The 27936-nt window shown below is 41.3% G+C and overlaps 2 protein-coding genes across 14 annotated transcripts in view; both read left to right on the top strand.

Annotated features, from left to right (window-relative positions):
* ablim3 (actin binding LIM protein family, member 3) overlaps positions 1 to 11802 on the top strand; it is a 48073-nt gene extending 36271 nt beyond the window's left edge. For 2 of the 10 annotated variants that reach the window (XM_037780814.1, XM_037780815.1), the window contains exons 10-23: positions 1521 to 1682; positions 2706 to 2735; positions 2879 to 3005; positions 3772 to 3867; positions 4172 to 4222; positions 6525 to 6659; positions 6864 to 6934; positions 7144 to 7312; positions 8496 to 8525; positions 8900 to 8955; positions 9194 to 9260; positions 9365 to 9375; positions 9508 to 9588; positions 10475 to 11802. In XM_037780814.1, coding sequence (XP_037636742.1) covers positions 1521 to 1682; positions 2706 to 2735; positions 2879 to 3005; positions 3772 to 3867; positions 4172 to 4222; positions 6525 to 6659; positions 6864 to 6934; positions 7144 to 7312; positions 8496 to 8525; positions 8900 to 8955; positions 9194 to 9260; positions 9365 to 9375; positions 9508 to 9588; positions 10475 to 10588 — 1200 coding nt within the window. In that variant the 3' untranslated portion in view covers positions 10589 to 11802. The remainder of the gene's footprint in view (positions 1 to 1520; positions 1683 to 2705; positions 2736 to 2878; positions 3006 to 3771; positions 3868 to 4171; positions 4223 to 6524; positions 6660 to 6863; positions 6935 to 7143; positions 7313 to 8495; positions 8526 to 8899; positions 8956 to 9193; positions 9261 to 9364; positions 9376 to 9507; positions 9589 to 10474) is intronic. The other 8 variants (XM_037780816.1, XM_037780818.1, XM_037780817.1 and 5 more) reach the window with 8 other exon arrangements.
* Positions 11803 to 13347: 1545 nt separating this feature from the next.
* afap1l1a (actin filament associated protein 1-like 1a) overlaps positions 13348 to 27936 on the top strand; it is a 28448-nt gene continuing 13859 nt past the window's right edge. Inside the window, exon 1 of one of the 4 annotated variants that reach the window (XM_037780941.1) lies at positions 13348 to 13539. In XM_037780941.1, the coding sequence (XP_037636869.1) occupies positions 13497 to 13539 (43 nt within the window). In that variant the 5' untranslated portion in view covers positions 13348 to 13496. Of the gene's footprint in view, positions 13540 to 18273; positions 18319 to 26626; positions 26791 to 27936 lie in introns of those variants that run through there. The other 3 variants (XM_037780942.1, XM_037780944.1, XM_037780943.1) reach the window with 3 other exon arrangements.

Consider the following 27936-nt stretch of genomic DNA (forward strand, 5'->3'; position numbering starts at 1 on the left):
CAGTGAAATAGATCAACATCTAGAAGATGGATTGGTGCCAAATTTTTAACGGACATTCATGGCACCAAGGCAATGTATTCTACCACCTCTGAAGTTTTTCACAGATATTCACTTTGGTGACTTCGGTGATCCATTGACTTTTCTTCTAGAGCCACCCACCAGGGCATGTTAACATTTACACTGTGAGCATGTTAGCATGCTGATGTTGGCATTTAACTCACAGTACCGCTGTACCTACTGTCATAGAGTCATAGACTGTACAAAAGATGGACGTAGTCTCCTATAGGTTTCTGAAGAGCCGTTGTGAAGCTCAAAGTGGGTGGTTCTGGCCGTAACCATCTTGGCAGTGACGACAGCCGAAATCCCGGCTAATCCAAAAATCTAAATTCACCCCCCATACTGGTGTCATGAATGGGGAAATTAGCTATACAGACCAAAACCGTTTTTTTTTGTACCATGCTGTTAACATGTTTATTTCTGCTTTAAAGTTGGTCATTTTAACATGAGGGGGTCTAGGGAGATTGACTCCCTTTTGGAGCCAGCCTCTAGTGGCCATTTGAAGAACTGTAGTTTTTGGCACTTCCACGTAAGTACAGCCTTACAGAGCCACTTAGCATAACTGTAGACTCCTTAGGTTATAAAGCAGGTATTCCACCTGTAGGCTAAACACTGTCCACAAGAAAGGCAATGAAATTTCAAAAAGTCAAGGCATATTAAAGTGAAATTAAATTTGAAAAAATGGTTAAATGTCCTGTCATATTCCAACCAAATTTATTCCAGTTTTAAACTAGAAACCTAAACATGTTTTGATGTGACAAATCACCAAACCAGTGCTTCCTACACATTCAGTATATACGTACATAGAGAGAGGCTAATTAGGGAACATACCAGGTTTATTTGAAGGTTGTCACTCTGTGCATTGCAGAGTTGGACCCGTTCCATTTCAAAACGAGGCCTCAGCCAGAAATGGAACCGTGTCCAACTGTGCTGCTTGGCAGTCTGCTGAGTGCTGCTGCTGCATGTCGGCGGTATTAGCATGTCAAGGGTTGTCTGCATGCAAGCAGGAGTCACCGCTCTCTGCTCAGCCCTGCCCCGCGCTGCTCTCGCCTCATAATCAATGACCTTTCTGTTTAAGGTGATGGATGAGGGAGAAGTGCAGTGTAAGCATGCTTGTCGTCCATACTGTCTCTCCTCTCTCTCTCTCTCTAGCTGTCTTTGCTTCCTCCGCTCTCTTTCTCACACATGCTGAGCTCCTGAAGGTCAATGTCTGACACTGCTGTCAAGTTCTGCAGCGTACATGTGTACTTTTGATGAGCGCACACACACGTGTGTGCATGTGCATGCTTGTGTGTGCTTCATCAGCTCTTTCTCATTCCTCTTACCGCTGCATGATCTGCTCACCGTCACTGGTGGAGTCTCCATTCTACTTTGTTACTGTGCATTGTCCATGGTGGTTGATGTTGGGTCTTGTTGCTGTTGTCTCTGTGTTTGGTGGGTGTATGTGTGTGTCCTCTCTCCAGGCCAGAGTGGAGAATCAGATCCTAGATTATAAGGACCTAGCTGCCCTGCCAAAGGTCAAGGCCATATACGAGGTCCAACAGCCAGACCTCATATCCTCCTCATACCAGCCCTACCACAGATACACCTCTGATGACAGGCTAGAAACTTACAGCTATGGGGAGGTACTACTGCCACACACTCCAGGCCAACCTTAGCATTGGTCTCACTGTTGGTGTTCAGGAAAAACATTTGTGTAGTTTTTAGATGGAGCTATGCTGATAGGAACTGTGTATCATCATTACAACTCAGTCATATAGTATCTGTAGGGCTCATTATTTTCATTTTTAATTTTGGAAAAATTGATTGAATGGATTATTTTGATTTGGTAAAATGTGATTCAGAAATTGGAAATTTTAATAGAAAATTGGATTAAAAAATACCGTTTTCAGAGCAAACACTTGTTAGTTTGACAAGTTAATTGTTTGGTGTTTTTACTTACAACTTTTTGAGATAAAAATTATTTTTAACCAAACTTAATTTTAAAATCCTGTGGAATTTTCAGTGAAATTTTATTTTGAAAATGGTGAGCCTGAGGTACTTATGAATATTTTGTTGCATTTGTTCAGATTGGTGGATTTTACAACATACAGACAATTCTTATCAGTTTCTTTTTACATATTATGCACCATACTAAAAGCCTGACAATTCCACATTTTCGGGAAATACACTTATTCACTTTGCTAGAGCCAGCAGGCGATTAGCTTAGCTTAGCATAAAGACTGGAAACAGGGGGAAACTGCTAGCCTGTTCCTGTCCAAAGATTACAAAATCAGTACACGCACCTTTAAAACTCACTAATAAAGCCAAACCAAGAAATGGTTCAAACAAACAACAACTTGACATTTTTACATTTTGGTTTGTGTATGAATAAACCAAAAATATATATAGATAGTTAATTGATAAGCTTTAGACAGACATGAGAGTGGTATCCTTCTCATCAAACTCTTGGCAAGAACATGAATAAGCTTATTTCTCAAAATGCCGAACTATTCCTTTAACTGACATTAAAATAATGATGTGGCTTCTAGTCATCACTTTGTCCCATGCAGAAAACCCCAACAATCATCCATGTAGGATAAAACAAATACATGATATGTGATATATTGTTATAAACGCTAACTCTTCTCTCTCCACTGATTCTCCAGTCACTTGGGACACTCTCTCCCTATTCTCAGGTAAGCATTCTTCCTAGTAGAGCACTTAAGACGAGTTTAAACAAGTTGAACTGTTGTAATTTTGACCTGTCACTAAGCTATTTGTCTACTTGTTGCCCCCTGCCCTTTTTTCACTTGTACCTTGTCTCTGTTTATCTTTTCAGGACTTCGACAGCCTGGATATAAAGCAGAGGCGGTGCTCCAGTCCAGGTTATATTGACTCGCCTACGTATAGTCGTCAGGGCATGTCACCCATCATGCCTCGCTCTCCTCAGCACTATGCCTACCCTGGTGAGTCAGATGGTTTAATATCAGTCTATCGATTGTTTTTTAAAGAAGTCAATCATGCTGTTCTTAATGTGAAATTCAATTTGAACAAGCACAATAGAGTTTCTGAGCTGAGTCATTTTTAATTTTGGGAGTGATTCTACTGAAGTTGTTTAAATGAATAGCTCAACAATTTGGGAATATGCCTTTTTGCTCTCATGCTGATGTTGAGATTTGAAGATCGATACCACTCTCTGAAATGAGAGTGGTATCAATCTTCTCATCTAAATCTCGACAAGCAAACAAATCAATCCCCAAAATGTTGCACTATTCCTTTAAGAGATATCAAATTGCTTGTCATTTTCATTTAAACTTCATCACCACTGGGCGGCCGGTTAGCTCAGTCGGTAGAGCGAGTGCCCATGTGTGGCCAAGGCTCAGTCCTAGCAGCGGTGGACCCGGGTTCGAATCCGGCCTGTGGTCCTTTCCGCATGTCATTTCTCTCTCTCCCCCTTTCCAACACTCTATCCACAAATACTCAAAAATCACCCCAAAAAATATCTCATTAAACTCTTACACATGTGCTTTGACACTGTAATAACTGTCACAGGAAGACAAGTCCATAATAACCTTTGTGATTGCACAAGTGGAATAGTTATTCCAATATCACTTTGTAATTTGAATGAATGTTTAGGCTGTTTGGTTTTCACCTTGCATGGATGAAACTTGTGCTGAGGCCTTCCTTCATGCTCATGTTTCCTTTGCTGTGATTGGCTGTGGCTGGCTGCAGGCTCTGAGAGTGGCAGGAGTTCACCTTGTTACGGCCAAGAGGGGCGGTCAAGCACACCCACCACAAACCAGCCCCCTAGACATTTTCATGTACCAGGTAGGACTCCCCATCGCCTCATTGCACTACTCACGACCTCATACATCATTATTCACTAATGCAAATCATTCATTTCAAGTTCCGCGGGAATCAGAGTGTGTGAAAATGTGACTAAGTCGTATTTTTATACCGCACATAATTTCTCTGGCACATTATCCCCCGTCATACTGCGTCTTTACCTTCCTTTACAACCACACCCTTCTACCTCCACCTCGACCCTTCCGATCATCCCGACACACACTCACACCCTCTCCTCCTTTACACCTCCACGTTTCACCTCTCCATCTCCTCTCTCTCTCCTCAGCCACAGGGGACCCCAACATCTACAGGAAGCCTCCCATCTATACGAAAACGGGTACAGTGCAGTAGGCCCCGCCTTAGCCTGCCTGTCCTCCTGTCAGTTTAGTCATGCTGTGTTTGAGTACTCGATGTAGATGCTTCTACTCACCTATTGATGTTTTTCAACGGCCCCATGTGATTTAGCATTGATTAGTATTGATACTCCCGTCATTAATGAGATTGAAGCCGTCGATAACAAAACCAGATAAATGGAAAAAAGATTGACAGTGTGTTTAAAAATGCACAAAGGAAAATAGAGTTTGACTTGTGCAGCTCTTTTCAAAGATAGATTTATTGCATTAGTAAGTGGCTGAATGCAAAAGAGCAATGTTTTCAAGCACATGCCCGCTTCTGCGTGCAGCTCACGCAGCACGACAGGTTCTCGTCTGCAAATGGGGTTATGGAATAAACCCTGGATGAAGTGAAGGCTGCTCAGGCGTGACAAGTGTTGAGTACATGGGACTCTGAGGACACACAATTCACCAGAATAGAGCAGAACAATGGGACAAAGCACAGTGGAAAAGTGTATTACAACTGGAATTTATATGTGCTGTGGAGACACAGCCTAACCTACAGTAGTTAACCAGTGGTCAGTGTGGGATTTAAGGAGGCAGTACTTTAATTGTAATTGTTTGAATCCGGAGACAGCTGTTCTCTTCGTTTCTCTGGTGGAAAACAGAGGGAGTGTGTGAGAGGGAAGTCTGATTTCCTAATTGTGTGGATTTATGTTGTCGTTCAGTCAAATAACACAGCAGCTCGGTTAACACCAGATGCTATTTTTGCCTTTTTTACAAGCCATTAAACTGAAATGCACTTCAGCCAAGCTTGTCACATCAACACCGGAAAATGCTTTTCAGCTGAGAATCACAAGACCTCTCGATGGAGGATAGTTTATCTTTGTTGTTGTCCTGCATGTTCTTCTGTACTGTCCGTGTTGATATTTGTGGGGTAGTTAGTGTCGACCCGTGTTTAGACACTTTCACCCTTCTATGTTTCTCAGCTATAATTAGTACATAACTGGCCATAATGTTCCCATGACACATTTTTGCTTATGAAAAGCTAAGTAAATGGCAAGTTCAAAGACCTTTAAGCTTGTTAGAAAACGGACATTCTGCACACACTTAAGTCACATTGATCCTTCTCATACTTTATGTCCTCCTTAACAGCTATTGATTATTATTTTCTCTTGCCTCAGCACTTAACAGGATTGATGTAAATCCAAAGCCACGTGCTGTGTGTGTATAAAAGGCCTGTTATGTACTACTCAGTTAACAAGTTTGCTACCTGTATAGAAAAGATCAGATGCCTGTGTTTTTGGCTTTGTCACTGTTCTCCGTATGGGTAGAAAAAGCTCTCACATTGTCACATCTCTCTTTGGAGACGCTCCAATAATGTTTCCCTTTTCTTTTCACCTCTTTTTTATCGCATCCAATCACTTTTATTCACTTCCTTCCACCTTCTGCTTCACTTTACCCGGTGACCTTGCCACTGTAAGTATCTCCCTCCTTTCGCTGTTTCACTCACTGTCGCTAGATAGATATTCCATATGTCTTGTGTGTGTGTGTGGGTGGGTACAGTATGTGTCTGTGCGTGTCATCCCGTGTCGATACTCTACAGCCATACTTCCTCTGACAGAATCTGCTGTCAAACTTTGCTCCGAATATGTGTGTGTGTGTGTGTGCGTGTGTGTGTCGTCAAGCTGAAAGTGTCCCAAAGATGAGAATGTCTGCCGTCGGTGTCGTGTATCATGTGTATAGGAATTCAATGGATCATGGATCGGGGGGCCGGCATGGCTAATGGCTAACAGAGTGAAGAGCGATCTATCTGACAGTACGCTGCATGTCGCATCCATTGACTCCCATTGACTGTGCTTTAGTGCAGAGTGGCATCAACATCATCGCCTCACACCACTCACAAAGCGACGGCCTGTGCCTCAGGCCGAGCAGTAACCGAACTCACTCTAATGCTGGTTATTTTCATGCTGCTGGCTGAAATATTGATCTCTTCTGACAGGAATGGTGGATATGATGATATATAGCCTAAATGTACTCTTGGCTGTACATCTTTGTGATATTCATTAACACATTTTCCTCCTTATAGGGATAGTCTGACATCTTGGGAAATAGCTTATTCTTGTTCTTGTCAAGAGCTAGATGGGAAGATTGACACCACGAGGCTGGAGCCAGGAGACAGTTAGATTAGCTTAACATGAAACAAGTGAATGAATATATTTCCCAAGATGTCAAACTATTTCTTTAACACGATTGCTTTGGTTCTGTCTGTTTTTTCTCTCTCCTAACCTCTCCGTTTCTTCACAGACAATCATGTGGACGCAGCCACCAAAAGCAGGACCAGCGAGGACATCCTCAGATCCTCCAGACTGTCCACCTACTCTCCTGAGCCATACAGCCAGTCCGAGTCTGACTACTGCCCGTACACCAGCTCCCCCCGGGGTATGAAACAGTCTCATTTCACTGAGTTTAGCTGCATAGTAAGCTGCATTTTTTTTATTTTAGGCTGGACCAAACAAGGACGTAGAAGTAGCACAGCTCCTTTTGTAACTGTGTTGTTGTCATATTTATTCACTCACCCACTGCGTTCCACTCTGAGCTCTATATTCATACAAGGGAATCTCTTTTATCTGTTTTCTCTCCCAGCCTATAGAGTGCCGAGAAGACGCTTCTCGACAGGAGGAGATGAAGAGACTTGGAGTCAGGGTCTTCAAAGAGTAAGAGCTTCGTTATTTTCTTTCTCAACCTGATGTTGAAGAAAGTCACCTCCTCTGAAACACCCATAAATAATGCACTTCTTATGGTATGGTGCCTAAACTATCCTCCTCCTCCTCCCTCTTTCTCCATTTTGCATTCACTGTACATTAAATTAGCACTTTCTTTTTTTCTACCCCCCCTTCCGCCCTCTTTCCTCGCTCCCTCTCAGATCGGGAGTGGCATCGGGAGGATGATCCTAAAGGAGGAGATGAAAGCCAGATCTGGTTCCTATGACAACGACCCCTGGGGCAGTGCGAGGAATTCTCGTAGTGGGAGCAAGGAAACACTCAACACTACAGGCTACGGCAGCACGGCGTATAACAACACTGTCAACGGATGTAAGGATCCACCCTGCCCCCTATCTATGCATCTCCCTCTTTGTCTCTTCTGCTTTCTGCTTCTGCGAGTTCATGCCTGTGCAGCCATGTATTTTGGCCCTCCCAAATGTATTGTATGTGTTGCCACAAGGGCTTTTTTATGATCCTCGGTATCTGCTGTCATCAGGGTTTGAAGCAGGAGGGCAGTGAGGTTGTGGATGCAGGTCAGAGAGGGTCATGGCTGCTGCAGGCGGGGCGGTTTATTGAGATGGAAAGATAGCTGAACAGCTGCTGCCGAACCTGCGGTAGGCCAGCAGCAGCAGCAGCAGCAGCAGATGTGGCCTGTCATTGTGGTGGGGATATCTGACCACACTGATCCTGAAGCTACCGAGAGAAGAGCGCTCAACTAGGTGTGCCAGATGTGATAAAGCCGGACCTGAAGCTACCAGTTGGTTCTGTTTGTAAGGACCAAGCTTCACTGATCACACAGTGGGACTGTTATTTTAGCCCCTGGCGTTCAGACACCAGCCTGTCTCCATCAATATCCAACAATTCCCTTCTTTTTCACTTCCTCGCTCTGTCTCCTCACTTGTTTCTCCTCCTCCTCTCTCTCCTGATATCGCTCTCTATATTCTACTGTTCTACTGTTAACTCTCTCTCATCTCTCTTATCTATCCATCCATCTATCTGAGTATCTATCTCACTCTCTCGCTCTCACAGCTGGTGTCCCATATCCTGGTTTATTTATGAGCAGTAAGATCTCTCATTAAAGCTGGTTCTCTGATGGGAGGGGACTCAACTGAACGGGACTCTGTTGGCTACGGTTGAAAGGCAACAAAGGCGGCTTGTAACCATACAAGCTGTGTTTTGCGATTAGATGGTGGAGCGTGCAGTGTGTCTTTGTTTTTATATTTTTTTCCCCTGAACCAGTCCTGCCTGGCGTCTTTCTGCCTTGTTGCCCCTTTGATGTTGTGTGTTCATCCCAGGGCTTGATGGGTACCCAACTTGCTCCTTTTTCTGTTTCTTTGTTAACGCCTCTAACTAGACAGATGGCTGTCAAATCTCTACAGCCATCTCCCCCTGAATATTTTTGGAGGAATTTAATCCAAATTTAGAGCAAGGCAGATTAAAATGATGCAGCATTTGTGGGGTTTTTTTGGCAATAATTGAGATGTCTTGTAACTATGATCTCTTTATTTCACAGCTCCCAGATCTCAGTACAGCGCTGATAGTGGTGAGTTTATCATTTATATTTCAGAAATATTCTAACAGGATTTAAGCTTAATGCAGACCACCTCAGTTCTGAGGGGGTTCTGGTTTATGGAAATGCTATCTTTTATATTTAGCTTTTGAATGGAAGATTGTATTGGGTCATAAATGATGTGTTTGTGCTGGATTCAGTGACCTTACATCAACAAAGCTCCAGTATTGTGTGCACACATCTGGAATTTTAGGATTTTTTTTGGTTAGCCATGAGCGCCATCTTCTGGCACTGACCTGGTACTGATCGTATGATTTCCAGATGCCAAACTACATGAAAATAATTGGAAATTTAAGAAACTGTTGGCTTGACTAAGGTTATATTTACTACTGCTTTCTGTATTTTAGATTTTGTCTGTAAGTCCGCCTCGCTACCAGGATACGGACGCAACGGCATCCAGAGGGTGAGACCCCAACACAGCGTGATTAGCTGTATTAATTATTCAGGCCTGGGGCTCATTTCTGATGGGTCCAACATCTTTGAAATTGCATCTGTTATGTGAAATTGTCATTAACCTCGAGGCACTGGAATTAGGGTATTGTTAGTGCTGTTGTTATTCCCTTATCTTATTATGTTTACATATCTCAGGCGAAAATATGCCAGTATCTGTTGATGTTTAAGTCTCTGTCCCCTCTCTGCAGCCTCAGAGTGCAGACTGCTACCAGTACCAGTATGACAGTAGCAGCGAGGTCAACTGGGGAAGCAGAGGTAATTTAATTTGAATTTAAAACACCTACCCCTTATTAGATTGAAGCAATTAATTCACCGTTTTTTTCTGTTGTACTGACTTCATTTTCTTTCTTTCCTCCCAGCAGAGTACAAGGTAAGGTTTTTAATTAATCACTTGAATAATTCATTCCATGTGAGTTAGCCTTTATGTCAAATAATCCCAGTGTTACTGTAACTCGGTGTCCAAAGTTTGATAAAGCATCGCTGCCTCTTTCTCTCTCTGCAGATTTACCCCTATGAGGCGCTCATCGTCACCACCAGAGGTCGCAACAGGCTGCCCAAAGAGGCCGACAGAGCCAGACTGGAGGTAAGTTATGAATGGGCTATTAGGAAAACTGCGCTGGGAATAAGTTATCCCTGGTCTAGTTTAAAACTAATGCTGTAGAGAGGATTTTAGAAATACAAAGGCTATACCCACAGCAGAATCCCACCTACCTAAGAGACTTCTGACAAGCCACCAACCAAACTCTGTACAATATTCTTAGTATTTAAAAAACTCTATATTCATTGAACTGTACAATTATATTTTCCCTCAATATTATGTTTGTACATTATGGTCCGGTGCTGGTTATGTAATTCTGGTTGAAAATGCTACATTCTTTTTCATTCATGTAGAGCTGCAACAACTAAACAACTAATCGATTAGTTGTCAACTATTAAATTAATTTACAACTATTTATAACTATAATCAATTAATCGGTTTGAGTAATTCTTTTAAGAAAAAAAAATAAAAATTTTCTGATTCCAGATTCTTAAATGTGAATATTTTCGGGTTTCTTTACTCCTCTATGACAGTAAACTGAATATCTTTGAGTTGTGGACAAAACAAGACATTTGAGGACGTCATCTTGGGCTTTGGGAAACACTGATTGACATTTTTATAATTTTTCACAATTTATAGACCAAACAAATAATCGATTAATCGATCAAAATAATTGACAGATTCATCAACATTGAAATTGTTTTCAGTTGCAGCCATACATTCATGCATTTAGTTGTTTTTTTTGCCTAAAATATTGACTTTAATCCAAAAGAAAATAATGTTTGTCATTATAACATTGGTATCTTTAATGGTAACTAAGGCCTATTTGAAAAGAATAGTATATTAGTGGAATGTGACACTTAATTGAGTACTGTTAAAAAAATGAAAATGTGATAACTGTGTGTCATCTCTATATCCTTTGTGTTCTCAGCGTCACCTGTCACCAGAGGAGTTCCTCCAAGTGTTTGGCATGACTGTGGAGGATTTCGACCGGCTGGCTTTGTGGAAGAGAAATGAGCTCAAGAAACAGGCCCGACTGTTTTAATAACATATGGGACGTCCGTTGAATACTGCCATAATTACTAGAGCGAGAGACTGCAGGAGGGGAAGAGAGCGATAGGTAGACTTCTGCTCAGTTTCACTGCCATGGCTGAGAACCTGTTCTAGACCTCCTCGTAAAGACGAACCAAATCCTGGTCACACCAGCGTGGACTGGAGATATCGAGAGGAAAGGCCACAGGGATATTATGCACAGATGGACTGATAAACTGTTACGTGGCTGCCAGTGCAACTGTGGCTGTGTGCTGGAGTGGTGTGTAAGCAATAGAGACCGTAGTACATTAGCGATGTGCTTTTCTTAAGTCTGAAGGAGGGAGGGAGGCATTACTGTGCCCCTATAAAGCCACATGTGGGGATGTCTGTGACCAGAGACCGCAGTACTAAAACATAGAAGAGGAGAATTTTGGCTTTGCCTTATTTGTTATGCTCTCTTAGTTATGAGTGTGCAGCACCAGCAATCTGAATGAGTAGAATGTAGATGCAGTCTATCATTTATGACACTTTATCAGCGTGAATGATTAGATGAAAAGAGTTGAGTGTGTGAGCATACAGCGACACTTTGCTTTGGTTTATAAGGATGCATTTTGTTTACCTGTTTCCTCTGTTTTTGCTCTTTCACCTGAAATACTGTGTCACTCTGGTTTACACTAATTGATATAGAATGAAACAAGAAACAATCTGAGGTGGACACACAACTTTTTTTCCAATTGTATCTGTGACCTGCATTGATTTGTGTGCAAATGAAAACCAAAGTGAGAATGCAAATATACAGATTAGCAGATCACTTCCATGTAATGTTCTGGTTAAATAGTTAAAAGGTCACCACCAATAGATACAGTTCACTGTGCAGCTGTGTGGTAACCTAAAAGAATGTGCAATCCAGTAGATTAAATAGTAAAACACATGGATCTGTGAGTAAACACCAATTCAGTCCTCCTGTTCCATGTTTTCCAGCTCATTGCAATAGAATGATGACTAAATGTTTTAGGATGAGGACTGTAGTCATCCATTCACTATTGTTGATATTCTTTTAGAATGATTATCCAATAATTTTGTAGCTACAGAGATTATATTCACTCATGATGAAATGCTCTGCAAGGTATTTAACACACTGACAAAGATCCAGGGTTGTTGAAGACTTTTCTTCCTTTGAATACTGTTATTTTTGATTTTGTCACTAAAAATTAAACTTGAAACAAATTCAGTCTATGTTTTTTTATTTGTCGTTGGGAACCATCCACTTTTAGTTTGACAAAAATTTTGCGAATTATTGGCGCATTTGCGAGCTTGAAGACTTGTCATAAAGACTGTAAACGGGGTAAAGCTCACCTGGCTCTGTCCAAAGGTAACCAGCACCTCTAAAAATTCTCCTGTTGACATATTTTATCTGAACAAAAACACAAGAGACAAAGTTCCGCCATTTCTTTGCCCTGCAGCCAGTTGCCAGGCAACCAGTGGGAGACTGCTTCCGGCCAAGATGCGGTCCGTCGCCGAACATGACCCCGGGAAAACTGCGTCGTTGTTTTTACACCATTTTGATGTTTTTTAGGCTGTGAATTAAGCAAACTAGATAATACGCGTTAATTAGTGAGCTTTAGGGAATAAGCTGCTAGGCGTATTTTGTGACATTTGGACGGAGCCAGGCTAGCTGTTTCCTCTTATTTACAGTATTCATTTCCAGCTAAGCTAACGCTAGCTAAATTGTGTATTTACCGTACAGACTTCCCATTAAACTTGGCAGGAAAACGTATTTAGCATATTCTTAAAGGTCCCATATCGTGCTCATTTTCAGGATCATTCTTGTATTTTGTGTTTCTACTAGAACATGTTAACATGCTGTAATGTTAAAAAAAAAACGTTATTTTCCTCATACTGTCGGCCTGAATATACCTGTACTCACCCTCTGTCTGAAACGCTCCGTTTTAGCGCATTTCGACGGAATTGCGAAGAAATTTCAACAGAATTGCGTCGCTAGGCAACAGCTTGGGTCCATGTGTGCTTCCTGTCCGCTGATGATATTCACATTCACATATAACCAGGAATAAACTGGGGACACATTTAGAATGTTTTTACGTTTAAATCTGTGTAAAGGGTCTAAATATTGTTTATTCGTGACATCACAAATGGGCAGAAATCCTGACAGCTTGTATCAAATGCAGAGTTTCTGAATACGATCTGTAGGAGTAATTGTAGGAGCTAAGTCTATTACTTCAGCTGAGAGTACTGACGCACTTTTCATTGTTGATGTTACCTTTTGCTGCATGTTGTGCTGAACAAAACCGATCCTCCAGTTGCTCATTGGTTTCAGAATAACAGTCCATTTATTCGTGATAGTGCAATAAAGAAGAAAGTCCGGTTTCCAAACAACACGGCAAACAATTCAGCATCACTGCGTTCAAAAACCCTTTGCCCTTCCGGGCTAAACCCTGACATCAACACAACACTTCCTACCTATATACCAGTGGCTGGGTCAGGCAATTAACACAGTAGTGTTCCTAAAAGTGAATGACGCCACAACCTCAGTATGTGTCAGCATCATTTTTGGGCTCTTACACGGGCTGTATGTATTTCCCTGCGGCTTGAGCGTTTCGACACTTTCACAGTATTTATATAGGACTTAAGCCTGCTTTATAATAAAGAAACGTGAAAATCTCACTCTTTTGTATTAGGGGACCTTTAACTTTAATTAGCTCTGAGCTGTAGGCTGTAGTGCAGCTCATTACAGCAGCTGACTCTAGGACCCAGCAGAGAAGCAGCCTGCCTCAAGTTCCTCACCAGCAGATCTGCAGTGTATCGACTTTATCTGTCAGCCGTGGCCACACACACCTTCTCACACTCACTCACTCACTCACTCACTCATGGGCCTGCATTAAACTTCAACAACTCCCTCTCACATGGACAGCATCACCAGCAGAATGGAGACAAAAAGCACCAAATGTAAGTTTTACTTTTACTTGAAACACTGCTGCAAAAAGAGATTGACTGGTACTGGTGAATGCTTTGAATGATTGTTTTGCATGTCTTTGTGCAGTTTGCAAAAGTGGATTTTGACATGCATGTTTGTTTTATGTGATAATTAGTCTTTTTTTTGTGGCTGTCAAAACGGTGGGATCGTCTCACACACACCCACTGTGTGTTTCCTTCCTCCCACACATCTGACTGCTGCAGCACCCTCACTCAGGCTCCCTACACTTCACTGCTTTTACTGGACATTATTGCTGGAAAAAAGTTATATTTCAAAATTTCTTGCCCTAATTACACTCAATGTGTACTCATATTATTCTCTACATTTATTTTCTCTGTGTGACTTAAAACCAGGAACCAGGACACTTCCTTTTCCCTGTAATCCCCCCTCCTGTTCATCTAAAACACAATGGTAGTGCACTTTAAACATATAAATATCCTTGCTTTGGTCTCCCCCCCAAGCTGCTTGGAGAGGCAGAGAACCAAGTGCTCATCTGAAGTTTGATTGTTGTTACAGAAAGTGAACCTCACTCTCATCTTGAGTCAAGTCAAATATCTGGATGTGGAGAGATGAGATATTTGGAGATTAATCATGGATATCATTGTTTGATGTTGGACACCACCAGCAGAGAAATCTCATGGGGTGCTCCAGTGGCTTTTTGTGTTGAAATAGCAAGAAATACAAAATGTGTTTCCACCCCATTTTTTCTTTCTGGGAGGGGTGCAGTTGCTCCCCTGCACAGTACAACATTTTTCCACATTGTAACTGAAAACAAATACACTTGCCCCCCTTGTGGACTTTTGCGCAAGCGTAGGAGTTAACAGCATTAACAGGGCAAGGTGTGACCCAACTCAGCTTTTCACATATGAAGTTATGGTTTCATTTTTTGATTTAAGTTTGTATGTTGGGTTTTTAACAATTCAGCTGATTGTTGCTGTATCATGTTACTGCTTTGAGAGCTGTAGAGTGCTTTTTCATAGACTTGTTGCCAGCCGCCCGCCAGGCAGGTAAACATGTGAGAGTGATTATAACATCCAACTTTTTTTTGGACATTTTTGCTCAGCTGATTAGAGAGGTGAAAGGAAATGGGACAAACTGTATACATGGTGCTTTATTTTACGTCCGGCACCTTTTAACAGCCTCTTTGCCTTCAAGAAAAATATATTTTTTTAGTCACTTTCTGCCTTTCCTGTCCATGACTTCCTAATTTGCCATCCTTCGTCACCATGTCAGTGTATGTGGCTTATGTGGATGTTACCAGCGTGTTTGGTGTGTGTACACAAAGTATCTAAAGAAGGAGGTTTATCTGTTGGTCCGGTCCAGGTTGGGAGAAATCCTTGCCTGTCACTCCCATCTCTCTCGACACACACATACAAACACAACACAAACGCACAGGAATTTTGCTTGACTGACTTTCTATCCGAGCTTTGTGTTTGTGTAAACCCCACAGGAGAAAACACACAGTGACGGCTGGTGATCCCTGGGGAGCACCCTACAGTTTACATGGGACTTTGAATCCCCTGATTGGCTGCTGCTAAATCACTTTTCCTTGATTTGTCTTGAATAAGGTCAGTGTAGTGCTTAAAGTTGCATTAACTGATTTTTGGGACATTAGAAGCAAGCTGTAAACATATTGGACATTAGACATATTATCACTTTTTCTGCTGATATGGCAAACTTGTTGCAAAAACAAAAGCCTCTTTGCACACCCAGCGCACAAGTATCAACATTAGCATTCATTTGGAGTCATGTTTTTGTCCACCTGATGAATGTAAGTCCAGTATTCTTTAGCAGCTAAATGCTCCACTGTGCTCACCAGCTATAGTCGATAACCTTTGGTGGAATGTAACTAAGTACATTTACTCAAGTACTGTACTTAAGTTAGATTTTGAAGTATCCGTACTTCACTTGGGTGTTTCCATTTCATGCTACTTCCTACTTTTTAATCTACTACATTTCAAAGGTAAATATTGTACTTTTTACTCCACTACATTTATCTGACAGCTTTAGTTACTTTACGAATGAAAATTTAACATAAAAACATATGAAGAACTTTTTTTTTTAAATGTTGCTTTGTAAAATATTAAACTACTTTGAAGTGTACAAAACTTGAGCTAAAACTATAAATCGATTAATCAATTAGTTGATTAAGTAATAATAATATTCATGCAAAAAAATTCTGAAACATTTCATAGTTTCAGGTTCTCGGATGTGAGGAGTTGCTGCTTTTCATTTTAATAATGTTAATAATTGTTATTTGTTAGTAATAATGTTGAGGTTTGGACTGTTGGTTGGCTATTTTCAGAATTTTTACAAACCAAACATGCAATCGATTGATGGAGATAACAATAAGCAAATTAATCCATTATGAAAATAATCATTAGTTGGTGTAAAATCCTGATTTACATTAATGCATGAGTACTAATAATCTAATGGTAGAATATATAATAGTGTAACAGTCACAGGGGACATGTTTCTGCATCAAGTACTTTTACTTTCAATACTTTAAGTTAATTTTTCTGATTATACTTACATACTTAAGTAACATTTTCAATTCAGGACTTTTACTTGTAACAGAGTATTTTTACTGTGTGGTATTAGTACTTTTACTGAAGTAAAGGATCGGAATACTTCCTCCAACACTATTGCTAACTTTGACTGTCAGCGGTTTGTTGCTGTCTTGGCATTTTTTGCTGAAAACAGTCTGCTGCTGCTGCTGCTGGAAATGAGTGAACCAAAGCAGCAAAATTGCTGGCCCTAAAATCAAAACAATGAGTTAAAAGGATCTAAAACGCACCCCAAAACTGAGGAGAACTGTAGGATCTCTGACTCTGTGGATTATTCATTATGAGTCATCCATCACATTACAGGTCATGAGTCATTTGACCCATTGTTAATGTAAAAATGCAGCTTTAAATAGATTATTGGTTAATTGTCTCAAAGGTTATTTTTGTTCCTTTAATGACCGTCAAAGCTTGCTCTGTGTGGAGTTACATAAGTCCTGATATCAAGCTTGTATAAAGTTGGTGAGAGGCAGGTATGAGCTTGAATGGGAGCTTCTTAATATGCGCTATCCAAGCCAGCTGGAGCAGCAGTGTAAAAGGTTTTGTTTCCAAGGTCGCCTCAGCAGAGCACCAGGTGGGTGTGAGAGGGGAGAGGCCGTCCCCACAGAGATGCATTGCAGTGGTGGGATTGTCCGTAATTTAGCCCAGCAGATATGATGAATCGTGGCTATTGTCAGGATTTTTTGGAGCATATGGAACAACTTGTGGACTCCACAATGATGCATATAAATGTAACATACTGCTCATGTAAGCACAAGTCTGCTGCATGCACATGAAATCCCAAATCCATCCATGTCATTCCTCTAATGAGACGGTTCGCTCCGCATATCCACATTCCACCGGGAATCTATGAAAAGAGAACCTGTGTGTTGGGTGAATGTGCTTTTGCTTGTGTGCACGCCTATGGGAAATTGTTTTTCCCCCTCATGTTAGTTATTCATAAAAGCAACCAATAGCTCTGAGTAACAATTTATTTTTTCATGATACAAATCTTCAGGCTTGTGGAGAATGTGTTTGAGAGCAAACAAGGATTTGAATTGTTAAAAGTTGAATTGAAACATGGTTTCAGTGGGTTATGGGTTAGCAGGGCAAAAGAGCACAATTAAAATGCTGTGTGCTGTCGTCATCTAGCCTGTCAGGTCAGTGACCTCACTGTGTGTGCATTTATGCCATATTACTCATTGGGTCATGCTGTAATCTGCATTTTCACTTGGCAAAAACAGAGTTTGTGGAAGTATTTTTACTCCAAAGTTGATATCATTCTTAAAGGATTATTCCAGTGGTTTACAGCCATCTTACTGTCATCGTTTTAGCTAATGTAACTTAAATGTAATGCTGTCATAGTCCAGATTTTGGATGCAAATGCTCAGTTGGAAACAGCTTTCCAATGGAGCCCAATGGGGCCAAGGAAACAGGAGCCGTCACAGCAGTAAAAGCTCATCCTGTGGTTCAGTTTGATGTCAGCAATACTTTTAGTTATTACAGATTGTTTGGGTGACAAATGTCAATGTTCACCTTCATTTAAACATCCAAATCTTTTGATTAGACTGTTAAATAGCTGTCTTGGCCCCTCTAGACTAAATCTGTTTCCAGTGGAGCACTCCTGTCTATTCTCTCTGCAGTGCTTGGTAAATGCAGTGTTATTCTAACCAATTGAAACACCAGCTATAATAACAAGGAGATATAAGGAGAGGGAATCTCCCACCCGTATACATTTTAATTAAACATGTAAAGTTCCCTTGTTTTGTTTCCTCTATCAAGTTTTTAGACGTAAAAATTAGCGTGTAGACATGCAGACGCTCATAAATACATTAACTTACATAGAGTATAATATATATGCCCCATCCTGCATGAGCTGTAAATCATGGATGATTGTGGACCAACCCTATAAGAAGTGGAATTCCCCTCTTTAACCCCTGTGAGATGAGAAGATCACTGTGATTCATATGTCTGAGACATGTGCAGGGTAATTGTGTGTAACTGTATGTGTTCGTGTGGGCGTGCACATGTGCATTGTGTAGAGGCAATGGTCATTCTCCGCACAGCTGTTTATATAGGGTTTCCATGGAGATGTGCGGCACAACATTACAGCAGGCGTCTATAGAGCGTGTGACACTTATACGGTCTTTTCTTCTGTTGCAGAGGGTGAAAAGTGACTCTGCCTGCCTGGGGTGTGCATGCATACAGGTACAAGCAATATACTCACAGCGACATTTCAGATTTATTGGAGAGACTTGCCTTACCTGTTCTCAGTATCACTTTTGAAAAATAGCGTGTGATGTATTTGCATGTGATATGAGGGTTGCCACCAGCCAAATGCTGTAAAATATGCAAGTGGCTGCTAGATTTGCTTCCCTCACCAGCCAAAAAAACAATGATAATCTTTTGAGTGGCTGGTAGATTTTGAAATCCACCAACCACAGTGGCAGGTGGACAAAAAAGTTCATTTCCAACCCTGGATATGATAAGTTTATAAAAATAACCCGACATGAACTAGGTCCATCCTTTGCCTTTTTGTTCCAATCTCCGTCACCAACTGTTCTTCAGCAGGAAAAGCTCTCGTTCTGCATGAAGAGGTAGCCTAGAGGTGGTAAACTGCCACTGTCATTTGGTTTTCATTGGCATTTCATTGATGTGGGTGTTTCTAAACTAAATTCTGGTCTCATTTGTTTAACATTGCATGTTGAAACATTATATATGGAATATGGGAAAGCTGTATGTGTGTGTCACTGTGGGGTTTACCTAGTGCTTTGAAATGCCTACATATTCCTCTGATGAAGGGCATCACTCAACAAAACAACCCGCTGAAATGTCTACCCATACAATTACAGTTTTGCCTCCAGGTTACAACAGTTGGCAGCAGACACTGTTGAATAGCTTTTTTGAACAAATACAGATACATCGCCATGATGTTACAATATTTTATTTATCCTAAAGCAACTACACTAAGAATGGTCATTTAGTAGTGATTTGCTAATGATTGTAAAGGCTGTTTATTCTTCAGATATACTGTACAGGGTGCACAGGAAAGTTTTTATTCGCAAGTTCTTTTTCACTTTAATCAGCAGGTGGCAAGCAAGACAAAGGAACTTGGCTTGTAGCATTTATTCACCGACAAATAGCCTAAACTACATTAGAGGTGGTGGGGGGAAATCGACATTATAGTATCGTGATATTTTGCGTGGCAATAAACAGATGCAAAAAACAAGGGCAAATTGCACTCAGCTGCAAAACTTTATGGGTGTGTTGTAATATTATTAACGCAATCTCTTTTGAGAACCAGACGTTGAGACAGATAAAGGTTGCTAGTGATGCACAATTCATGCTATTAGTGGTCGCAATCCACTCTTCTGTGAATTTGCCGGTCAGTCTCTGTCCTAGTTTTGTGGTGAACAACTGAAGACAGCGCTCCGCTTCGGTCAAAATCCCATTAACACGAAAAATCCCAACTGGAGACAAAGCAGCTCCTTTTCTCCTTCTGTGTATGTGTGATTATCTGTGTGTGTGCGCGCCTGTGTTTGCAGGCTTGTCTGTGTGTTCTGTGTATATTACCCTTGTCTGTGCAACATCAGTAAAGCAGTGCTTCCCCTTGCAGAATAGCATCTTTCTCAGTGTGTGAATACTTTTCTGTGAGGGAGACATAGCATTGTGGTGATCTCATCGGACTCAGGGCAGATATGGGATCTGAATAATACTGACTGCACTGTGGGGCCTTTGTCTGGCAGCAGGCTGAGTCAAGCCCTCTGTGCCATCTCAGACCTGAATAAATCAGAGAGCAGAAAGATGAAAAATGAGAGAGAGGGGAAGAAGGTTTAGCAGACAGACATCCTCTACATCATGGTCAGTTCTCTGACCTTTGACCTTTTGACCTGAGTCCATATTGAGAAATACCCTGATGCAACTGTCGCCACCTGGCCAGAGCTTCTGTTCCATGACTTCTACCCATCTGTCCATTTTCTATACCTGCTTTTTTTCTGTTCAGTGTCACTGGGGAGATCAGCCTATCCCATAATGCATTGGGAAAAGATAGGGAAATCCCCGTCAGAGTTTGCCCGTCTATCACAGTGCTAAACAAGCACATTTGATGAATAGATTTGACACGATAAGGGGAAAGTAAAGGACTACAGAAGGGATGAATTTGACATTAACAGTTTTTTGGGAGGAGGAGGGAAACACTGTCACACGAAGAAAATCAATGGAAAAACCTTCTTCATGTCAGGACATTATGGGCCAGCCCAATCGCAAAGCAGTTGGTGAAATAGTCACAAAATTGAATGTATTGATTCTTGTACATAGACGGTCAGCATGAAATCAAGAAGTCAAAGTTAATGTGTTTGTCACGTAACTTTCATACTTAAGTTACGGCACTTCCAGAGTTATTTTAACCCAAACCGCGATCTTTTCCTAAACCTAACTAAGTAGTTTTATTTTTAAAAGACAGGAGCGGAAATTGACACGTGCGTCACGTCTTGCTGGACATTTATAGGAAAAAGCACAAATAATACGTTATTGAAAGTCGTGCTGAGCGTCACAAGAAAAAAAGGGAAACTCGTGTCAATGGACACGAATCAAGTAGATTGAATTTCATGACTATTTCACGAAGTGCCGTGAGACTGTTTTGTATGAGCTGTAAAAGATTATTCATCTCTTGTTTTCCTCCGTGTCACACTATACACTTCCGTGGCCCACATCTTTGTTCGTGATGCTCCACATCCGTCAGATTTGGCCATTACTGAGCTGATAAAATGTAATCTGATCGCAGGTTTAAGCTTACTAAACCAATTCAAAAGCACAGTGAATAAAACATAATAGAAGTTAGATGGGAAAATGAGCAGCATTGCTTTACTAACCTGACCTGTAACTGGGGCCCCGCTGCTAAGATAGCAGCTCCCTGCTATCACCGCTGCTTCCCAGATTACTCAACTGCAACCATGGGTAGCTGTGGGTGTGTATGTGTGTCTGAACATCAAAAGCTTCTGTGCTCCATTGCTGCCCTTCAAAAGCCAGTTAATGCTTAAACAGGTGAGCGGGAAGTGCACACAAACCCATAATTCTCCCACTCCATCGCCATGGAAACGTCCCAGCCGCTTAAGAGGCCTAATGACTTTGAGTAGGTTTCTCTCTCTGTGACTAGCTCATTAGAGTGGCCTAATTAGAGGGAGTGAGGATGCACGTTCAAGCTAGAAATATGTTACAAACTGCAAGATACGTACACACCCCCATTTAAATTATGTCCACAAATATTTGCAAAGATAAGATGGATTTAACTTAAAGCTTGCTCTACTTTAGGGAAACTAAGATGTAAGGCTGGAAGTAATTGAGCTGTGGAATGCGTGCTCCCAAATGCTTTAGGTTTTGCCTAATTTAAGATTATGAAGCGGTGTTTTCAAGTAAGCAATCAGCTGAAGTGTCAGTCTATAAGTCAATACCAGACAATTATTTCTGAAGTAAAAAAAAAAACTAGGACAGAATAATGTATCAACAAAGAAATTCAAAGCATCTATTTCCCTGGACTGTTTCCATCTCTAGTGTATTTATTGTATTTGTGCGTACACTTGTGTGAGCATCATGGGGTGTGCTGTATTTTATGATAACCTGAAGCATCTTCCCGTGTGCAATAAAAACAGTGGGGAGAACATGTTAGTTCCCCTCTGCCCTTAATTTGTATACCTTTACGACTCCTCCAAAGTTTTTCCACATGCTGCCCTCACCTGCTGCTCTACTTCAGTGCGGTTTGCATTGTGCATTTGGTATACATGTTTATTATTGTATGTTTGTCTAAAACTTCCACCGACATAATAAATGTACATTTCAAAGCCATGAGAAAGGAATTGTGTCTCTCTAGGGGAATACCTGCAGCAGCTAAATAAAGGTCTGTAATAATGGCACATTCAAAAGCTCCATTATATTGTCATCCTTTTGAAATACAGTTGTAGAAGCAGGCACGTTCAATGCTATCTAGCCTAGGATCTAGACAGTGCAATGAGAATGGGGTCACCAGAGACAGTACAGTTAAAAAGTGGGAATGGGTCAGCTGACAGGAAGAGGAAACAGAAGGCCGGAGGTGATAAGTGATGTCATCAGAAGAGGGAGGAAGTCCATCTCTATAGGGGGCGTATGGGGCATCCCCATGCAGTTGATCAGCCCATTAACTGATGTAGGACAGGAAAGGTGTTTTTTTTATTGGCAGCATGTGGAATAAAATCATTCATATAACTTTACACATTCAGCAGATACAGAACATCATTAGTATTCATTTGAAGTTGTCCACTGCTAAAGGTTCTCTATATGATATACAGCAGCAAACAACGATTTGCTCTGTAAAGATATAGAGGAGTAATGTCTACCTGAGCAGAGAATGAAGTTTCTATTGACATCGCTGGGCCGGCCGCGCACGCTTTTAGTGCATGCTCGTGCATGTGAGCGTGACCCACTGTGCTAGCTCGAGGCCGCCGCTCTGCACTGCTCTCATATGACGGTTACAGCTGATAACGCCGTCGTGGAGGCGTAGCTCCCACACTCCGGTTCCCCCCCTATGTTAACGCTGTTAGCTCTGTCAGCAGTGTTGCCTTTGTTTTCACTGGTAGCGCTGTTAACACCATTGGCTACGACCAAGCCCCCAGGAAGAGCGCCGGGCTATGAAGCAAATTTTCGTTGTGGCCAAACGGTGGTACTACAACTTCTGTGTCCGTCACGTGATGCCATTGGGCCCAAAAATACTTTTTCCCAAAGACTTACATTGGGAAAGAGACATCTGTAACTCAGCAGACAATTTGTTTTTGAGGTAAATCAACTTCCTAGTATGAAAATTTGAAAAGCCCTTATTTAAATCATTAGGTCTTAAAAGTTGTTAAATGCACTAATAGCCGAATCCAGATATATTTCCCTTCCTCCGTTCATGTGAATGAGCCCCAGGCCGAGGCTGGAGCAAGGGCTGGGAGGCCGAGTTAAAGGTCCCATATTGTAAAAAGTGACATTTTCATGTCTTTTATATTATAAAGCAGGGTTAAGTTCTATATAAATACTGTGAAAGAATCGAAACGCTTAATCCACAGAGAAATACACACAGCCCGTATTTAGAAACTGAGCTTTAGAAATGAGGAAAATTTGTGATGTCACAAATCTACAATATTTAGACCATTTCACAGTTTTAAATGTAAACATTCTAAATGGGTCCCAGTTTATTTCCTGTTGCAGTGTATGTGAAGGACATCAGCTGACAGGAAGTAGACCTCGACCCAAGCTGTTGCCTAGCAACGCAATTCTGTTGCAATTCCATTGAAATGTACTAAAACAGAGCGTTTCAGACAGAGTGTAAAAAAATATTGATTATAGCCGCTAACAAATCTGTGCTATTCATAGATATGAACTAAATTTTAATCAGGTCATCCACCTCAGATCTACCCTAAATGAGGAATACACAGGCCAAACAGTAGCAAAAAGACAGTTAGGTCACGGCTGCAGTCATCTTACTGATTTCTATCATCTTCCCAATGAACCAACAGTGTCTCTGTTTACCTATGGTGGGCTCCGGTGATATCAGTTTGTGAATGCCCAGACTTGTTTTGTGCCAGGGAGAGGAGAACCGTCAGACCTGGGAAATGCCTGGAATCTGAGGAGTAGAGTGGGAGGAGATTTCATCATGATAGGGCACAGGCTGGTGAGAGACGACATTGTTGGCACAGCTCTAAATGTAATTAAAAAAACCTCAAGCACATCTGGTCATCTGGTTTACCTCACCTTTGTTAGCATGTAATGTCTGCACACACCTGAGTGATTTATGTATATAGAGCTAATGTGGGTTTCTGAACTACAGATGTGACATCCATTTTTTCTCTATCTATCATCTAAATGTTATGATTCAGCTTTGTTCTTTAAACATGCGGTCCCAGCTTTGATGACCGGGTTGAATGATGGTATTTAGATGACCCTCACACGGCATTAAGATAACATTCTGCTGTCTCTTAACTGAAAAACCTCTCCTGGGACTCACTTAACATGAGATAAGATTGTGCTTTTTCACACACACTCAAAAAAAAAATGTTTTTCATTTCCTTTCAAAAATTGCTGGGTCATATTATTCAGCCGGCCTCAGTGATGGGACAAAGAGAGACTCCCACGCTCTGTGTCTGGACACCTCAAAGTCTTCAACCTGCTTTCATGTCAGATCAGGTTGGGAAATGGCTGTATATCCAACATGTCCAAAGACAATACGGAAGGGGAGACTTCCAAGAAAAGCCCAGCAGTTTTCATTAGATACTGATCTCTTGTGGAGTCGCAGATGGTACGATCGTTTGAGTTTCTCACAGCAGCCTTACCTCTTTGGGGTTATAACTATGTTTTGTATCATCGACTTCACTGTTAATCTGGAAAATGCATCTATTTTTTTTAGATCTATAGTCCATTGTGTTACCTGAATATTTCTGTCCTGAACACGTCAGTTTTACAGAAACGCATGAGAGCTATTGTACCCAGTCGTAATGTAAAGAAAAGTGATGTGTTTTACAACATAGTGTGCTTTCCCGTCCCTCCTCTGGCATCCGCGGTCCTGTGTGAGTTCACAGCTTTACTGAGGAGGTCAGAGGTCACATTTAGTCACAGTGAGGAGTGGTTTGGTCAGGCCATAACCAAGTCGAGCAGGGTGTGTCTGGGGCATTTGTCACAGCCGGAGAGGATTTTGAAAAAAGTTGGGAAACACTAGAAATGCCTCGGGGAAGCTATCTGGCCTTTGTATCAAATGAGATGATAGGAGGACTTCCTGTCTACATTATTAGGCAATTCATTTTCCATTTAGTCTGTATTTTGAAATCCTCTTTATATGTGCACACAGTTTGAGTCATTCATTGTCTGTCATTCATTGTCTAGTGGTATTGCTTCAGTGTTTTTCATGGATATCCCCTTAAACTCTACCGGTTTCTTTTTTCATCACCATTGTCTCTTTTTCTACAAATGTATGTATGTATGTATATATATATGTATGTATGTATGTATGTATGTATGTACAGTATGTATGTATATATGTATATATGTATGTATGTATGTATGTATGTATGTATTCATAGTCTTGTTTTGTTTTGTCTTGTATTGCCATTTGGACAATTTTTTCAAGTTCTTTACTTGTGTTATGACAACATTTATCATTTGAGAAGAACATTTGCTTCTTGTGTCAAATGAAAAAATGAAAAAAGGGGTTTTGTAGAATTTTTTTTATATTTATATATAAATAATGTATTGAAAAAAGTATTGTTTTGGTATAAGTACAGTAATTAGTATGGTATTGGTACAGTGAATTGATACCACTGTGTTGTGTTTGCTAAATATGAAGCAGCTGCGCAAGTCAGCTTAGTTTAGCATAAAAACTGATTTAAATCTGTGCAAACATCGAAGCATAAAAACGACATGATGTGGTTTTACGGGATATAATAGATATAACCTGTTAATTGGCGAGGTTTAGAGGCATATGAGTGGTATTGATCTTCTCATCTAACTCTTGACAAGAAAGTAAATAAGCATATTTCCCAAAATGTAGTATTTTTAACTAATGAGGTTTCAATAGGTGCGAGCAAAAAGGGTTCCTACCTCCGTATTAATCTAATATAGTAACTTCACAGTGATTGTTGTACAGTTTTGTGCACCAGTCGGCCCTACAGCCAGCTGATGCTGTTTTCATTGTGCAGCTGATATGCAGTAAAAGCCTACACTTAGGAGAAGCAGTGTGGTTTTGTCTGTGCGTGTGAGTTTCCTCATCGCTGTGCATACGGTCGTGTATTTGTCTGCGTGTGCTTGTGGGTTTGTTTGTGCAGCGCCGGTGCCCTTGTGATTGAAGGCAGCGTGTCGTATCGTGTTTGCGGCAAATGAGTCTGCCCCAAGGCAACAAGTCATCCACGTGTAACCCTGGAAAGTCTCAACTTGCCTCTCCCTCCACACTCCACTCCACTCCACAGCCTTTACTCAATCTCTCCTGTATCTTTCACTTTATATTTTCAGACAAATGCATTTAAATATGCAGGTTACCACTTGCAGCATCAGCTTCACTGGGAACATTTTACTGGTATCTTTATCAGATATAAGCATGTTTAAAGATGCTCTAATGTAAAAGGAGTAGTACAATGCCTTACTGTACTGTAATCTGGCATGTCAACGGGTTCACTGGCATCATCTGGATGGCAGCCTTTATGTGCAACTAGTTAAAGGTTAATAATGCATTGAGGGGAAGAATGCGAAAGAATAAAGAATGTGAGTTAGCTATTAGTCGACATGTGTGTGTTTACACAGCGAGCCTTTCCCAGGTGCTATACGATCCCTAGGATTACAGCCAAGGGGGATCCAATAGGGCTACACACACACACACACACACACACACACACACCATCACCTCCCTACCCCCTGAAAAGAAAAGAGAGGAGGGGAGACAGAGTGGGAGGGAGGTACAGGGAGATAACAGATCAGAGGGAGGAAGGGAGAGGTGAAAGAAGTGTGAATTCAGCAGTAGGCAGACTATAGCTCACCTCCACTACAAAGACTTCACAGGACGGAGAACACAGGGAGTGCTTTGACTCTGGAATATCTCCTACACTATCTTGCTCGTGTATGAATGAACCGGTTTGTCTCCTTCTTAACCTTGGAAAATGGTGGGACTCTCATCCACCGCTGTCGAGGGTGAGTGTCAGAAGGGAAGTCTTTTGTAGCTCGTCAGGATATTAACACAGCAGGTATCTGAAGCTAAAAGAAGGATTTGCAAAGATATGTAAATGTATGGAACAATGCGAGGACACAAACGGGGAGGTGTTGTAAACATGAGGCCGAATGCGAGACATCAGGTGATGTTTACTTGGTGCCCTTAAGCATTGTGCCAGCTTGCTGAAATACCAAGAAATGTTGAGTTGTTGAGAAAGCAGCCAGCCACACTCACAATAGTGAAACATTGCAGTTTTTGTTAAGCCACTAGAGGCGTTTTGTGGGATGCAAATTCTTGTGTGATTAGCTGGAATGTCTGCCTGCAACAATATTGTGAAACAGAGTTGCTGAATTTTGTCACTTTCGACATACTGTGAAGTTATTTCTATGTGTGGGTGAGTGTGGGCGATGCGTGGTAAGATAAGTAAGCTCGGGATGAAGAAAGAAAAGCCCTTGGCATGAAAAGGAGGGAGAAGAAAAAAAAGCGTTGCACCATGATTGAGGTCACATTATTCTTCATATCAGGGTTTGTTGGACGTGTTAGCACAGGTGCTCAACTCGCTGACATTACTCACCCGCCCCCCTCTCTCCCTCAAACAGATTGTACAGAAGGTCTGCTAATGCAAGCCTCTTATAAAGGTCTGAGTCTGCACTGTTAAAACAAACTTCTCTCTGTGCTTCACTACCCATGCACGCTCGCACAAACACACTTTGCAGAGTTTTGCACTATTAACAAGGGAAGGAATGTCTCCGGTGTTTAACAGCAATTGTCAGACAAGTGTGAGGAGGTAAATGTTTGAGCTTTGAGTGACTCTACACATTCCTGCGTTGGGCACTGCCTGCAGCCATATTTTATGCTGTCTAAAAATCTCCTGATGTTTTTTCTCTGATGGATTGAAAAATAATCACTGTGTAGATTAAAAGTTACGGTTTGTCCTTCATGTAGCAGCAAATATACAAGCTCAGATGTTCCTAATGTCATCTGCAAGATTTCACAGACCGGAGGAAAACAACTAATCAGAGCCGAGCTGGAGCCTTGCCGTCTCTGAGCAGCTCCGATCAAACGGTCAAACTAAATAGCGCTGATCAAATATTAATCAATATTCTGTTACTGTAATGCCTATTTCT

This window comes from Sebastes umbrosus, chromosome 9, assembly GCF_015220745.1.
Source record: "Sebastes umbrosus isolate fSebUmb1 chromosome 9, fSebUmb1.pri, whole genome shotgun sequence".
NCBI classification, from domain to species: Eukaryota; Metazoa; Chordata; class Actinopteri; order Perciformes; family Sebastidae; genus Sebastes; species Sebastes umbrosus.